The 13,188-nt window shown below is 39.8% G+C and overlaps 1 protein-coding gene across 8 annotated transcripts in view; it reads left to right on the top strand.

Annotated features, from left to right (window-relative positions):
- The window catches only part of NRG1 (neuregulin 1), a 456,659-nt gene that overhangs the window by 280,204 nt on the left and 163,267 nt on the right, over positions 1-13,188 (top strand). For 5 of the 8 annotated variants that reach the window (XM_060237089.1, XM_060237086.1, XM_060237084.1 and 2 more), the window contains exons 4-5: positions 7,079-7,129; positions 8,667-8,717. The exons of the other annotated variants lie outside the window; for them this stretch is intronic. In XM_060237089.1, coding sequence (XP_060093072.1) covers positions 7,079-7,129; positions 8,667-8,717 — 102 coding nt within the window. The remainder of the gene's footprint in view (positions 1-7,078; positions 7,130-8,666; positions 8,718-13,188) is intronic. 8 annotated transcript variants of the gene reach the window in all.

Raw genomic sequence — 13,188 nt, 5'->3', positions numbered from 1 at the left:
ACAATGAAGTGCAGAGCAGACATTTCCCTCCCCCCTCCTGTTTCTGATGATCCTGAAGTGGGGCGAGGGCCTCCAAACCGGGGATCCCCTGCCCCCACCTGGGATTGGCAACCCTAACACACACACTTGCTCTGAAATGAAAGCAAAACAAACGGAGGGACTCTGCTTTGACAAAGCAAACTCCTTCTGACCCTTCCCAATTAAGTACTTCCTGCTCTTATTTAAAGGCACATGCACACATTTTGAAACGGAACCTATTTGCAGGTTTCTAAAGCTGCCAGAGATCTATAGGTAGGTGGTGGCTGTGGGGGGCGGGGCTTCCCCCTGCCGGCCAGCTGGCTGGGGGCGGGGGAAGTGTGTAAAACCAGGGGATCCCCCGCTGGGACCTGGGAATTGGGAAGTCTATATTTGTGGCTTCTGTGCAGACACGTAGGGGGACTGCATTGTCGCAGGCCTGCCCTCAGCCAGTGGTCATGTGTGCCTGCACAGAAGACCACTCAATGAACAATGGTTATAGGTAAGTTGGATCTTATTTTTATCTTCATGGCTTCTGTGCAGTCCCATTGCAACAACGCAGTCCCCATGTGTTCCAGCACAAAATATCACTTGATGAACAAAGGTTATAGGTAAGTTTAACCCCTGTTTTCATTGCCCTCCTTCCATTGCAAAATATAAGGTGCATGTTAATGAATAGATGTATTGTTTGTACAAAATTGTGATGCCAGATAGGAGATTATCATGGGAAATATAAAGCAATATTTAGGTTACAAATTATAGAGCAAATCTTCAGTAAGCTATTATTGATTTGTGTTTATATAAGTATTTTTATCAGGCCTGTCAGCCCAAAATGCTGGCTTCTGGGATGGGTAACATGTTTAAAAAATAATATTAAAATCCGAGAAAAAAAATAACAGATTCATAGAGACATTACAACAGCAGAAAAGAAAAACAAGACAAAGCAGAGGATATAATACCACAATTCAGTGTTATCTAAAGGTAGTAAGAATGCAGCATAATTGGTGAGTGGGAGGAAAAGGAAAACCCGCTCACCTAAAGGCCTAAGAGAGCAAATACATCTTTGGTATTCTGACTTCTGGTGACCCCATAGGCTTTTCAAAGCAAGAAATGCAAACAGAGGTGGTTTGCTATTGCCTGCTTCTGCACAGCAACTCTGGACTTCCTCAGTGGTTTCCCATCCAAGTAGTAACCACAGTCGACCCTGTTTAGTTTCTGAGATCAGGCTAACCTGAGCCATTCAGGTCAGAGTGAATACAAATGTGGTGCTGTATATGCTTTCAGGGGGAGGTCATGCCATGACATGTTCCACACCTCACCTCTTTAACAGATGTCAGAAGTCTTCAGGTGATGATCTCAGAAGAAGACAGTCTATTAGAAATAAGAAGTATATGAATAATTGTATCCAAATCCTGCCTCTCTAAGAAGGGTCACATTTGGTGAACAAGTCCAAGCTGGTTCTATACAATTCTATACAATACAGGAGATTTGTGCTTGTGGATCTGGGCCTTTGGTCACTGTCTGGCTACACCTCTATTTTATCTGGTGTTATTTGTTCCAGAGAGGTTGTCCAAATATGCCATCTTTCACCCACTTTAATGCATGGTCACTTTATTATTGACGATTCAGATTATTGCTGTGCAGTAACCATGAAGTGGGCAGTCAGGCAGCATCCTTTTTTTCACACATACACATACGCGTGTATCCAAAGCTCTGGCTTCTTTTTGACAACTTTGCAATCCCTCTGCCAAGTACTCTGGCAACTCTCAGCTTCCTTTGCATTGCCTCTCTTCCTTGGAATACATGGGGGAGAGGTGTAAGCATCATGCAAATTTACATGAGTGTACTCCCATTAACTTCAATGCATTTACTCTTGTGTCAATCATGGGATGCTCTCAAACAGCAATCCTTTTTCTGCTAACATAGTTTGCACAAGGGAAAGTGGGATGGGGCTTAGAGTTGCCAGCTCCAGGCAAGAAAGAGATTTGGGGATGGAGCCTGGCGAGGACAGGGGCCTCAGTGGGATACAATGCCATAGAGTCCACCTTCCAAAGCATCCATTTTCTCAAGGGGAACTGATCTCTGTTGTTTGATTAACATCCACCCTGCACTTTAGCGAAGGTCCATGCTCAGAAAGCCCTGCACACACTTTTGAGGCAGATATTCAGCATAGGTTTACTCAAAAGCAATTTACTCAAAAAAAATTTAAAATCCAGGTGGTCTTACTCAAAACAAGACTACCTGGATTTTTAAATTTTTCCAGCTTTACCTAAGTCTCCCTGGATTAAGGATGCCAGCCTCCCCAGGCTCCCTGCCGATATGGGAGCCTAACTAGGGACTATTTCCATGACTTTCCAAACTTAAGAAACAGGAGGAGTTTGGGGGGGCGGGGATTATCACTCAAAAACAGATCCCCCAAGGGCACCTGATTCTGACAGAAATGCACAAGCAGTGATTCAAAACCCTAGGGTGAAGATTTACTTATGCGTACACTACCTGATTTTTTTTTAAGTGCATTGAAAACAGAATGGAAGGTTCACTGTTCTCACCCACCTTGAGTTCACAACAAGGGAGTTCAGACATCCAGAAATGTGGGGTGAAAGCGCTGTTATCCATAGACTAGACTTTCTCTGGTGTCAAATAACTCCGATTTGAAGATGGGTGAGAATGAGGTGCTGATGACTGGAGAATGGGAGGCAAATGTTGCTGTCTGATCATGCATTTTAAATCCAAAAAGGAAATCGAGCTCAATGAATATTTAGTTACAGGAATATAAAATGTTAGCTAGGCGGTACCTAACACCAGTACATTTGTCTCATCTTTTCCCATCTAGTTACACCCTCTGTTGGAAGGGGTGTGACAATCGTGGCACATACCTTCACTACTAGTGACTGTGTCCATTGATTAGGCCTTTTTGGTCTTTAATTCAGTCAAAGGTTTTATTGTTAACAGGCATTGTAATACTATCTGACCCTAAGGTTTTCCTTTTAAATATTTGGGGGGATTTCCTATTTCTAAGTCACAAGGGGAATTTATTTCCCTATTATTCACATCCGCCAAATATGCTATAGCTTTAACTTGGAAAAAACCAGAGTCTCCCTCTATCCAAACTTGGGCTTCTAAACTTTGTAAATATTTTATTTTAGATAAATTAGTTAGTTTTCAATCCCATTATGGGTCTAAGTCTTCTTCTATGTTGCGTAAATAGGAACCTTTTTTGAAGAAGAATTTTGGTTCCTGCCTTCACATTTCAACATTACCACAAGATGAATATCTTTCATTAAAAACCTTGCATTGGTTGTTTTCATAAATGAAGCCTTGAATCGTATGTATGTATCTATGTGTGTGTGTGTGTGTGTGTGTGTGTGTGTGTATTGTATTTGAGTTTATTGTAACTGGCCCTCATTGATTTATCTATTTAGTTATTTAGTTTAGATTTGCAAAGTACCTTAGGTAGTGGAGTGCAGTATAATTATTAGTAGTAGTAGTATTTTTGGTAGTATTGTATTTATTGCAATGTTCTTTTTAGACCTATATTCAATCTTGTAACATGACAGCCTAATCTCAGGATTGAAATCTTCTCATTGTTTCTGTTTTGCTTACCATTACTTATTGTCATTCAATTTTATATTGTACTTGCTTATGAAAGGTTCAATAAAATCTCTTTTAAAATGTAAAAAAAAAAATCCAAAAAGGAACAGCAACAACACTGGATGAAGCAGCTTGTCTGATTGCAGCCTGGATCTAATTGTTATTATTGTCATTGTGTATTATGTATTCATTTTGCAGGTTTCCCCCATAATTTGTTTCTACATGTTTTTCTTTGGATTTAACTGTTGCCAGGAATTGCATATCATGGTGACTTTATAGTTTAACAACATACAGACTGGCACTAATGATTTTTTGAAAAAGCAAAAGGTGTTGTTGTGGTAAAATGGCTAAACATTTAGACACATTGAACTTGTTACAAGAGTTCATTAATTCCATAGCCATCATTTGAAGCATGAGTTATTAGTGTTGTAAATTAAAGTCCCATCTCTCTTGATTTTTGCTTCTAAAAAGTGAGCAATCCCAAGTATTATGGGGCAATAACAACTGGATTGGTTTGATGTACTGAAAGGTTCAAAGGGCAAAAACTAATGTAATATTACTAGATACTGTATGCCATACTTACATGTGTTGAGTGTTTTGACAGCTCCCCCCCCCCCCCCCCCGCATAAGGTTAATGTGATGACGTTGCTAAATAATTCTAACTTTACAAGCAGTTGTTACAGCAACCCCCAGTATTGATCATCCATCATCCAGTATGGAAACTTTTTTTTTAAATGGTTATTTGAGAACTTGAACAGATCACAGTTTGAGCCAGGAGACAGGCCTGCTGAGTTTCCTTTGTGAGCAAGGAACTTTTCTGTTTCTAAACCAGTGAGGTCAGTGCATAAGAACAAAGGCCTATATTTAAGATGCAGCCAGTGACTGAATCTTTCAGAGAATTTGTTGGGCTACAGAGACCATCTTTAATCTGTTTTCTCATGAACTTCCACTCAGCATTTTACCTGAAAGTGGGGAAGATGCACAGGCAAAAGTTTTTTATTTCCTGCACTGGACCTTGCAGTAGCTTTTCTAGAAGAAGTATTCCATCGCTTGAAAGAAGATAGTCCATATTCCCTCAAATCTGGGAATCTGTAGAAGGCCATTATATCTCTTCCAGAAATCTTGTTGCCATCTGCCTTTGGCAAGCACTGAAGCAAGCATTACAGTTTCCCAAGTTAACTTTTTCCTGTTTTCTGTTTATCTGGTTCCTGTTTTCCTTTGATGGAGCCAAAATCTTAGTTTCATTGGAACAGTGCTTTTTGTACCAGTTGTGTACTGATCTGATCATTATAACTTATTGTGGTTCCTGGGTATACATGACTGTTAACTTCCATTAGTGCACTTAGAATTCTGTAGTGTTGACCATATAGCTCAGTATCTTTACAGCAGCCCATATTATAGATATTATCTTGGATAATGCTGTCTGTTGACTTTGTAGATGAGTGTTTAACTCATACTCTTCATCCCTGTGCTATATACTCTTAATCACTATGCTGCAGTTGTACCAACTTTGCCCGGTGGCCTCCTTTCCCCCTGAATTGAGTTCCAGACATTTTTAGATACCATTTGGTTCTAAAATAATAACAGGTCTGCAAGCAAGATTTCTCCATCTGCAGCTAGTAAACATTGGATTTAATGGAACTGTCTCTGCTATTGATTCTGTCTTTATGGAGTCTGGAGGGGAGGACCTATGTAATCACTCCCATTCCACTTTCTACAATTTCCAGGTGGGATACTGTTCCTCAAGAAGCAAATAAAATATTGTTTTGGAATTGTCTAATTGATGACAAGCACTCTACGGAGAGACTTCCTTTCCTCTCTGTTGTGTTTTTAAAAAGATTAAACTGCTTGGGCTTTTCTGCAGAAAAACTGAGTAAATGACTAAATCTGTAAAAACTGTGAAAATTCTCCTTCTCTCAACTACATTTGCACATCTTCTGTACATTGCCAGGTTCTTTGACCTCACCTGGGCTTTTTTATTTTACACTACCCAAAGTGGTGTTACAGAAAACTGGATATAATGTTTTGTCAGTGTAAAGGAGGTGAAAAACAGTGAAGTGTCCCAAGGAAGCTTTAACATATATGGAAAAACTTTGCTACAAGGAAGAGCTGGGGGCAGGGCAGAGTTAAATTTGTGGCAATTATCGAAAAATAAATAATTGTTTATACATACCAACTGAAAATATTTGATAAAACAAAGAAAGCAACATCTTTATGATTCTGTATCTAAAAACCATTCTCTGGGGTGAGGAGGGGATCATAATCTTTGTGTTTGATGCCTGTGTCCCTTGTCTTCTTCTGGTGTAACTACATGTGAAGTGGTTGCAAGCAAATTTTTATCATACTTCAAATTCACATGCAACTTGAGAATGGAAAACAGTAATTGCTTGCTTGTCTTGGAACTCTGGAAAGCATACATTGGATAAATGTCAACGCACATTCTGTGTGAACAATTAGTGGCTTCCTATGAAATGGAATGGTAACATTAATAGAAAAATTCACTGATTTTAAAGATCTTTGGAAGGCCAAGGAACCGGATTCCCATCTGCCTATCTGTGTTGTTCTAGCAGTTTTATTGTCATCACCGTTTCAAGTGACTGAGATTTCTTATTCCTGTTCTTATGATTCCATATCTGAATGATCATGATATAACCTGAGATTGTCCAGGTGATTTTTCATATTCCTTGTTGGAATGAGGACATGTGTCTCATCAGAGAGTTTCCATGCACAATGTTGACACATGCACATCTTTATGCCACAGAAGAAAATTCACAGTGAAGTTCTATGGAGAAAAATGAACTGAAAGACTATATTTGGCCTAGGTATAAGTAAATGTTATTTTGTGAAGCAAAAAATCCCAGCCTTCTCCTAGGAATGGACTATTACTTACAACAGAATGCTCTGCCAAGACACCCCATGTATTACACAGTGTTGTACATTCTGCTTATGGTGTAACTGAAGTTTTTGTGCATTCTCCCTGATGTGGCACTAAAATGTAGTTTCATTTCTGAAAACAGACACAGAGCTGGTTTTTTCCTCTGTCAGTTATTTCTGCTGAATCATTCATTGGAGCCCAATTTGCCAGAGCATACAACATTTACTTGTGCAAAATGTAATATTAATCCTAGTCCAGATGTTGCCAGATATTATTCTGTAAAAGGAATGATGGATCATAAAAAGAGGAACTTCAGAGCAGCTCACCCAAGAGGAACTAGTTCTTTCTTCCTTCCAGCAACAGCTGTCAAACATTTCACTTTTCTAACAAAAACAGATTCTTCCAAATACTTGAGGCCAGTTATACAATTATACCTGATGATTTATTTCAAAAGTTTGGGTTACATCCTGCTTTTGCACTACCACACCCTTTGCTGTATTTCCAAGTTTCTTCAGACAAAATTTTTGTACACCTGGCAATGCAATGACACAGTCAAGTCATGGTCTAAATGCTACTGATTCTTATTTTGTTTTGCAGAACCCACCAACACAATACCAGTTTTGACCAAAGGAGCAAACACATCGTCACGTAAGTTAAATTAAATAGTTTGTCCCTCTTCAGCTAATTCTTCATACTCAGGTCTTCATCTTTCTCTACAGTTTGCCTGTAGCTAGAGCTTCAGCATGTGGAAAGGTAAAAAAAAACAATAACCATCTGATTTCCTGGAAATCTAAACCCTCACTTCATTTAAAGCAATAAATGAGCTCTCTGCTGGAGTTTTAGAGACTCTCTCAATTTTAAACATGGCCTTAAGTTATCCACAGCAACAGGAGTGGTAGAGCTCAAGAGGATGCTCTTTAAAAGTAGCAACCTGCTGGGTGTCCATCCTATATTCTTCTTTATTTTCTGTTTGGCCCAGCATGTAGATGCTTCTGATTTCCTCTGCTGTTGCATGTGCCCTCTTGTAACATGGCAGTGCTGGGTTTTACCGTTTCAGTCTGGAAAGTTAAAACAGGCTCATATCACAGCTGATGCACTTCAGCTTTTACTGTTTATATTGGCTACAGTTCCTTCTTTCAAGGTAGGATTCGCAAAGTATTTGCGAAGATGCCACATTTATATTCTCTGTTAACTGTCCCTTATAAAGTCGCAAAATGGTAACCTTCCCTCATTCAGGTCTGGCATGCTCTGACTGCATGGTGCTGCTTGGTTCTGTTCATTTGTCAGCCTTGTAGCAATCAGAAGTGGATAGTGCATTACTAGCTCTTCTGGAGGTTTTTTTGGGGGGGAGTGGGGATATAACAGAAGCTATTGTTGGAATGAAATTGCCTGCATTTTTGAACTAGATCAAAAAAGGGGCCTCAGTCATTTGCCTTTAAATTGTCCTCAGCATGTCACTTGATAAAGCTTGGCGTGTCACTTGATAAAGCTTTCATCTTGCATTTAGTTGAGATCTTCAACCTTACTTTAAACTAGTCTTAATACTATTATTGTAGGGAAGATTAACAACAGTTGACAGTTTCAGAAGCCTAGACAATTCTGGTTCCTATCTTAGTTCTCTCCTTATTTGTTAGTTTCCAGGTAGATAAATTCTCTTGACAGCTAGCATGTATCATTCTGCAGTTTTCACTTTCAGCCCATCAAGTTGGATTTCTTTTCACTGAAAATTTCTTGCACCTGACTGCCACATTTCTACATTAAACTTGCTTCCCTGTCCTGGATATTTTCTAAATTAGGTGCTTCTTATACACTCAGTCTTTGTAGAAATAGCCTTTTTCTCTTGGAGCATGGGGTCTTCAAGTCCATTTTATTATAAGCAAGAAAAAGAATTGTCTTTTTTTCACCCCTATCCTTAGAATATAATCCCTTCCAATTCTGGCTGATCCATTGTGCTGTTAGAAACAAATGAAACCATCTTCCCAAATTCTGCCAGTTTTCTGCCAACTATGGTAAAGGTTTTCCCCACAGCTTGCCTAAGACATCTTGTACTCACTTTGAAGTTCCTTGCTTTCATGAACCTTTTATTTTATTTTTAAAAATCGTTTTCCTTTCCTGGAAAGGCTAAATTCAGGCTAAAGCACAACTTACAGACCCCCATTATCATCTTGCCTTCTATATATTTCAGAGCCAATAGAGAAGATATCAGCCTCCACTGAAGGAACAAATACATCTTCCTGTAAGTACATATTGATAAGCAGTCTTAGTGAATTCATGGTGTACATTCTTTCTAGTTCAGTAATATACATAGACTGTATTCTAATTGCCAGGGATGCAACTTTATTATTTATTTTATTTTTGTAAAGCTTAAAAGCTAAGTAAGTTTTCCAGGATCCAATTTACAAGCAGAGCTCTTGCATGCTAGTGAAAAAAAGAATCCTAGTCTGTTTCCTCCCTCTCTGCTATCAGGCCTCAAAGTATTGGTTAGTGAAGCACTTCATGGTCTAAGGCCTCATATTTATCAAACTGCATCTCTGGATATACTCCCATGCCCCACTTACACTCCTCTTGCAGCCTTCTCCTGGCATAGGAATATTCATCTGACAAAAATTAGGATCTGCTTAATAGTGGATCTGATCCCTTGGTGTGGCCTACCAGATTGCATGTCGGCTTACTACATTCAGGAAGGCAATAAGACGGTTTTCTTTCAGAGAGCATTTGGTGGAGGTTAAACTGTTTTGGCAGATCTGGCACCATTTGTAATTTTGTGCACTCTTAATTTTGTTACTTGGATGGTGAGATTTGTGTCCTTGCAACTGGGTGTTGCATAGTTAGCTGCCTTGAATCTGAAAAGATAAGGTAGGATGTGAATGCTTTAAAGACATGCCAGTAGAGATGGATGGAATTAGAATGGCATTTTGCTATGCCAAAACTCTGGAATGGTTTAGAAAAGCTGGAATGGCATGTTTCACTCTGGAGCATCACAAAGATGTCTGTGCCATTTTGTGGTGTTTACACCCAACATCTGTGGTGCACTTGTATGCCACAATCCATGAATAAAGCTCTCTAAGGCAATAAAAGCACATGAACCCTGGCTTTTTCTACACTTAGGGTTTATTCTGATTTTATAAGCTTTGAATCCGCCTGCAGAAAACTCATGTTCAAAAGTACTCTTGTAAAGTGAGGAGCAACTCCAGGGTGAAACCGTTTTCGGTGCCAATTCAAGAAAATTAGTGTAGACGACTTAAGATAATGCAAAGCAAGGCAGAAGTGATGGTGGTATGCAGTGTAGATGAACATTTTAAATGTGCACCGAGAGAGGATCTTCTGTCATCCACTTTGATCTCTGTTTTACATTTGAATGGTCCTCCAATGCAATGAGGGAAAGTGTTTTTAACTGTTTCTTACTTTATTGAATTCCACGTTCCTAATCTGAGAATGTTACTGGAATGTGCTAGGGTGCAGCATCTCAAGTCTGAGGCTTCTGACCTGGAAAGGAGGAATAGAGTTTATATCATATCTTTCCAGGCTTGAGTGGGAGGTCTGTGGCTGTGGCTCAGTGGTAGAGCATCTGCTTGGTATGCAGGAGGTCACAGGGTCAGTGCTGGCATCTCCAGTTAAAAAGATCAAGGAGCAGGTGATGTGAAAGACCACTGCCTGAGACTTTGGAGAGCTGCAGTCAGTCTGAGGAGACAATATTGAATTTGATGGACCAATGGTCTGATTCAGTCTAAGGCAGCTTCATATGTATTCAAGCTAGAAGCTGCAAGCATGCAAGACAGGGCTTGAGGCAGGAGACTGAGAGGCAAAATAATTCATGCACTGCACTAGAATACTTTTCTTATTTCTGTAGTAGAACTGGAACTTGCTGAAAAGTGACTGGTGTTGGGCCTGCTGTGGAAACATTTTCAACCCCGCTGGGTACAACCATTCCTAGCTGACAGGTTTCTGCCTCTGCTGCCATTCCACACCACTGCTGCTTGAGAATGGAGTAAACCAAGAAGCAGTGGCTTGTAATCAGTGGAGCATTTTTGTGGTTGGAATGGAGCAGTAATACCGGGTTCATTTCAGACTGCAGTGGGAGGTGAGAAAGTCATGCTGTATTGGCAGAAATCTTTCCCTCTGCAGAAACCCTTGTGGAACCAAAGTACTGAAACTACAGTGAGACTGGGTGCAATCAGACCGGGAACTTGCCACGGTGGTCTCTCAGCTTTTAATAAGCTGCTCAAGTTAGAAATGCGCCGCAGCAATCAGACAGTACCTGCCCAGCTGCCCGCAGAGTCACAAGCTGCAAACTCATAGAATGGAGCAAGCACATTGCTCCTGTGCATCTATGGCACACCTGGACTGATCAGATGGCTGGAAATGCTCCATGGAAGTGATTAAATCCAATAGTGAATTGTTACAGCATGAGGGATGTGTTGGGTACAGAGGCCAGATGTTTGCATGTGATCATGCACCTTAAGTCCGGAGATGGGAGGTGGCTATAGTGGGCCAAAATGCTTGTCTGATCACACCCACTGAGTGATCCAACTGATCTGGAAAGGGAAAATTACGGGATGAAAGGAATAAAATGAGACAGTAGCCACATCCTACAGATAGCAGAAGACCTTGGAATAGAAGAAACCTGCATCTTGTCCCCTAAAGCAGTTTCTTCACCAATTGCTATTTTTAGACAAGCATGGCTATGCCAGGCTAGATGTTTGAACCTTTGTTCCTATAAGTAATGTGAACCAAGAGGGAATAGTTCCCACCCATATAGTGAGGTGACAAGTATTTAAGTATTGTTACTTTGTGGGTTGTCTGTTGCTAATCAGAAGGATAAACCCAATGGCATATATCCAATCACAGTATTCCTCTGACAAGATCGTATTTTCATTTTTCAGGAGAGGAGGGCAATGATTTCTCTTCCCTCTCCAGACCTCCACTTTGTTTCTTATGTTGCTTTGCTGCTCCAAAACCTGGGGGAGTCATTGTACTGAAGGAGGATGGGGAAGTGGGGAAATCCTCCTTAATGAAGTCCACTGATAACTGCATCCATGCAGAATTTTTCAAGTCAAGTCAAGTTAGCCTTTATTGGCATAAAATATATAGATATATATATATATCAGAGCAAATTGGTTAAAAGAGGTAAAATGGACCAGTTGCATACATATATGTCAGAGTAAGCATAAACATAAACTGTTTCTATGAAATCCTCTGTGCCTTTAAAACGGAGTAAAGAAACTTAGCCACCTTCCCAGTGACACTAGATGAAGAATCGTTCAGAAGTCTATAGACCTTAAGTGCATTAGAACAATCAACCATGCTAAGTAAAAGAGGATGTAAATACTTGTGACGAAGATCTGTATACAAATTACAGTAAAGAAGAATATGAATTTTCTTAACGTCAGGAAGCTCCATTTAATTCATATAAGTAGAGAATGATCCAAGTATTGGTCTCTGAAGTCAAATTATACAAAAATAAGGGGAAATATTTAGAAGCCCCTTGCTTTGGGGTTCTCACAGCATGTAGAAGAAAACGGAGCACAGTGAGCTGACATTAGTGGCTCTGTCATTGTGCTGACTTTGTTTTGTGCAGCACTGGATTCACGGGGGGTAAATTTCATTTGCTTCATCTGGATTTCAGGAGGGTCACACGGTCTTGATATGCTTTGGTTGCACAGATTATTTTCATTTTTCAGGATGCCTGCTGTTTTCATAAGGCAGAGTCCATCAGTGATTTGAATTCAAGCAGAACCAGTTGTCTTTCTTGGATGGGCAAGCAGGGCTTCACACACATAATTTCAGAAGTGCCTGTGTGGTATAGTAGCTGGGTTCTAGGATCCTAGGATTTGTATCATGCTTAAGTCATGATGACCTGCAAGAGTGTCTTGGAAGGCTATTGTCTCCCGTTGAGGCGTCCTTGGGGAAGGTAGTCCATCAATACAATAAAGATCTGGAGTGATCCAGCATACTCACTTTGAGGGCTGGCAATCCATCTTTCCCTCCCAACTTTGATTGTATAATGATTTTTCTTTTAGTGAGGTAGCACAGACCAAGTGTTCCAAACTAAATAGATTGTTGAATTGATCCATGGTGACAGCTTCCATGTTCTGTAGAGCCTATTGTGCAAAAGTACAGATGAACTATTTTTAGGTGTCCTTAGTTCACATTTGGTACCTTTTGCAAAGGTAAAACGTGTAACGTATCCCATCAACTAGAACTTGATGGCAATGGAACTGAGAAGAAATCAGTTAACTTCAATGAAACTTATATGGTACTTGTAGGAATTAGACTGATTGCTGTTTTTAACTGTTGCCACAGGATTTTGTTATAAAGCCTACAGGAAGTTTTCTAAAGTTTTTTTGTTTCTCTAGCAGTGAAGAAAATGTAAACATGGAATGTAAATTAGTCTTTATCAGCTGCGTCATAAAGGAGGGATAAATAAACTAAATTCAAGCATTACCCTTCTAAAAAGACAGATAGCTGCAGGACTGCACATGTTAGAACTGATGGGAGGTCAAAATTAGTAGTTATGAACAAAGTTGGAATGCTGCCAATTTAAAATTGTTTGATAACCTGAAAGTTTAAGCAAGGTGAAACCCGTAAATCCTTTTGTATGCATAATTACCAGGATAGAAGTCCCATAGAGTTCAGCACAGTTTTCTTACATCAAAGCAAGTTAGGAACAGTATGCTTTCTTAAAATGTTGTAAAGAAGAGAACATG

Source organism: Heteronotia binoei, chromosome 4 (genome assembly GCF_032191835.1).
Source record: "Heteronotia binoei isolate CCM8104 ecotype False Entrance Well chromosome 4, APGP_CSIRO_Hbin_v1, whole genome shotgun sequence".
In the NCBI taxonomy this organism is placed as follows: Eukaryota; Metazoa; Chordata; class Lepidosauria; order Squamata; family Gekkonidae; genus Heteronotia; species Heteronotia binoei.
Note: the sequence above shows the minus strand (reverse complement) of the source record. Positions and strands in the feature narration are given on the sequence as shown.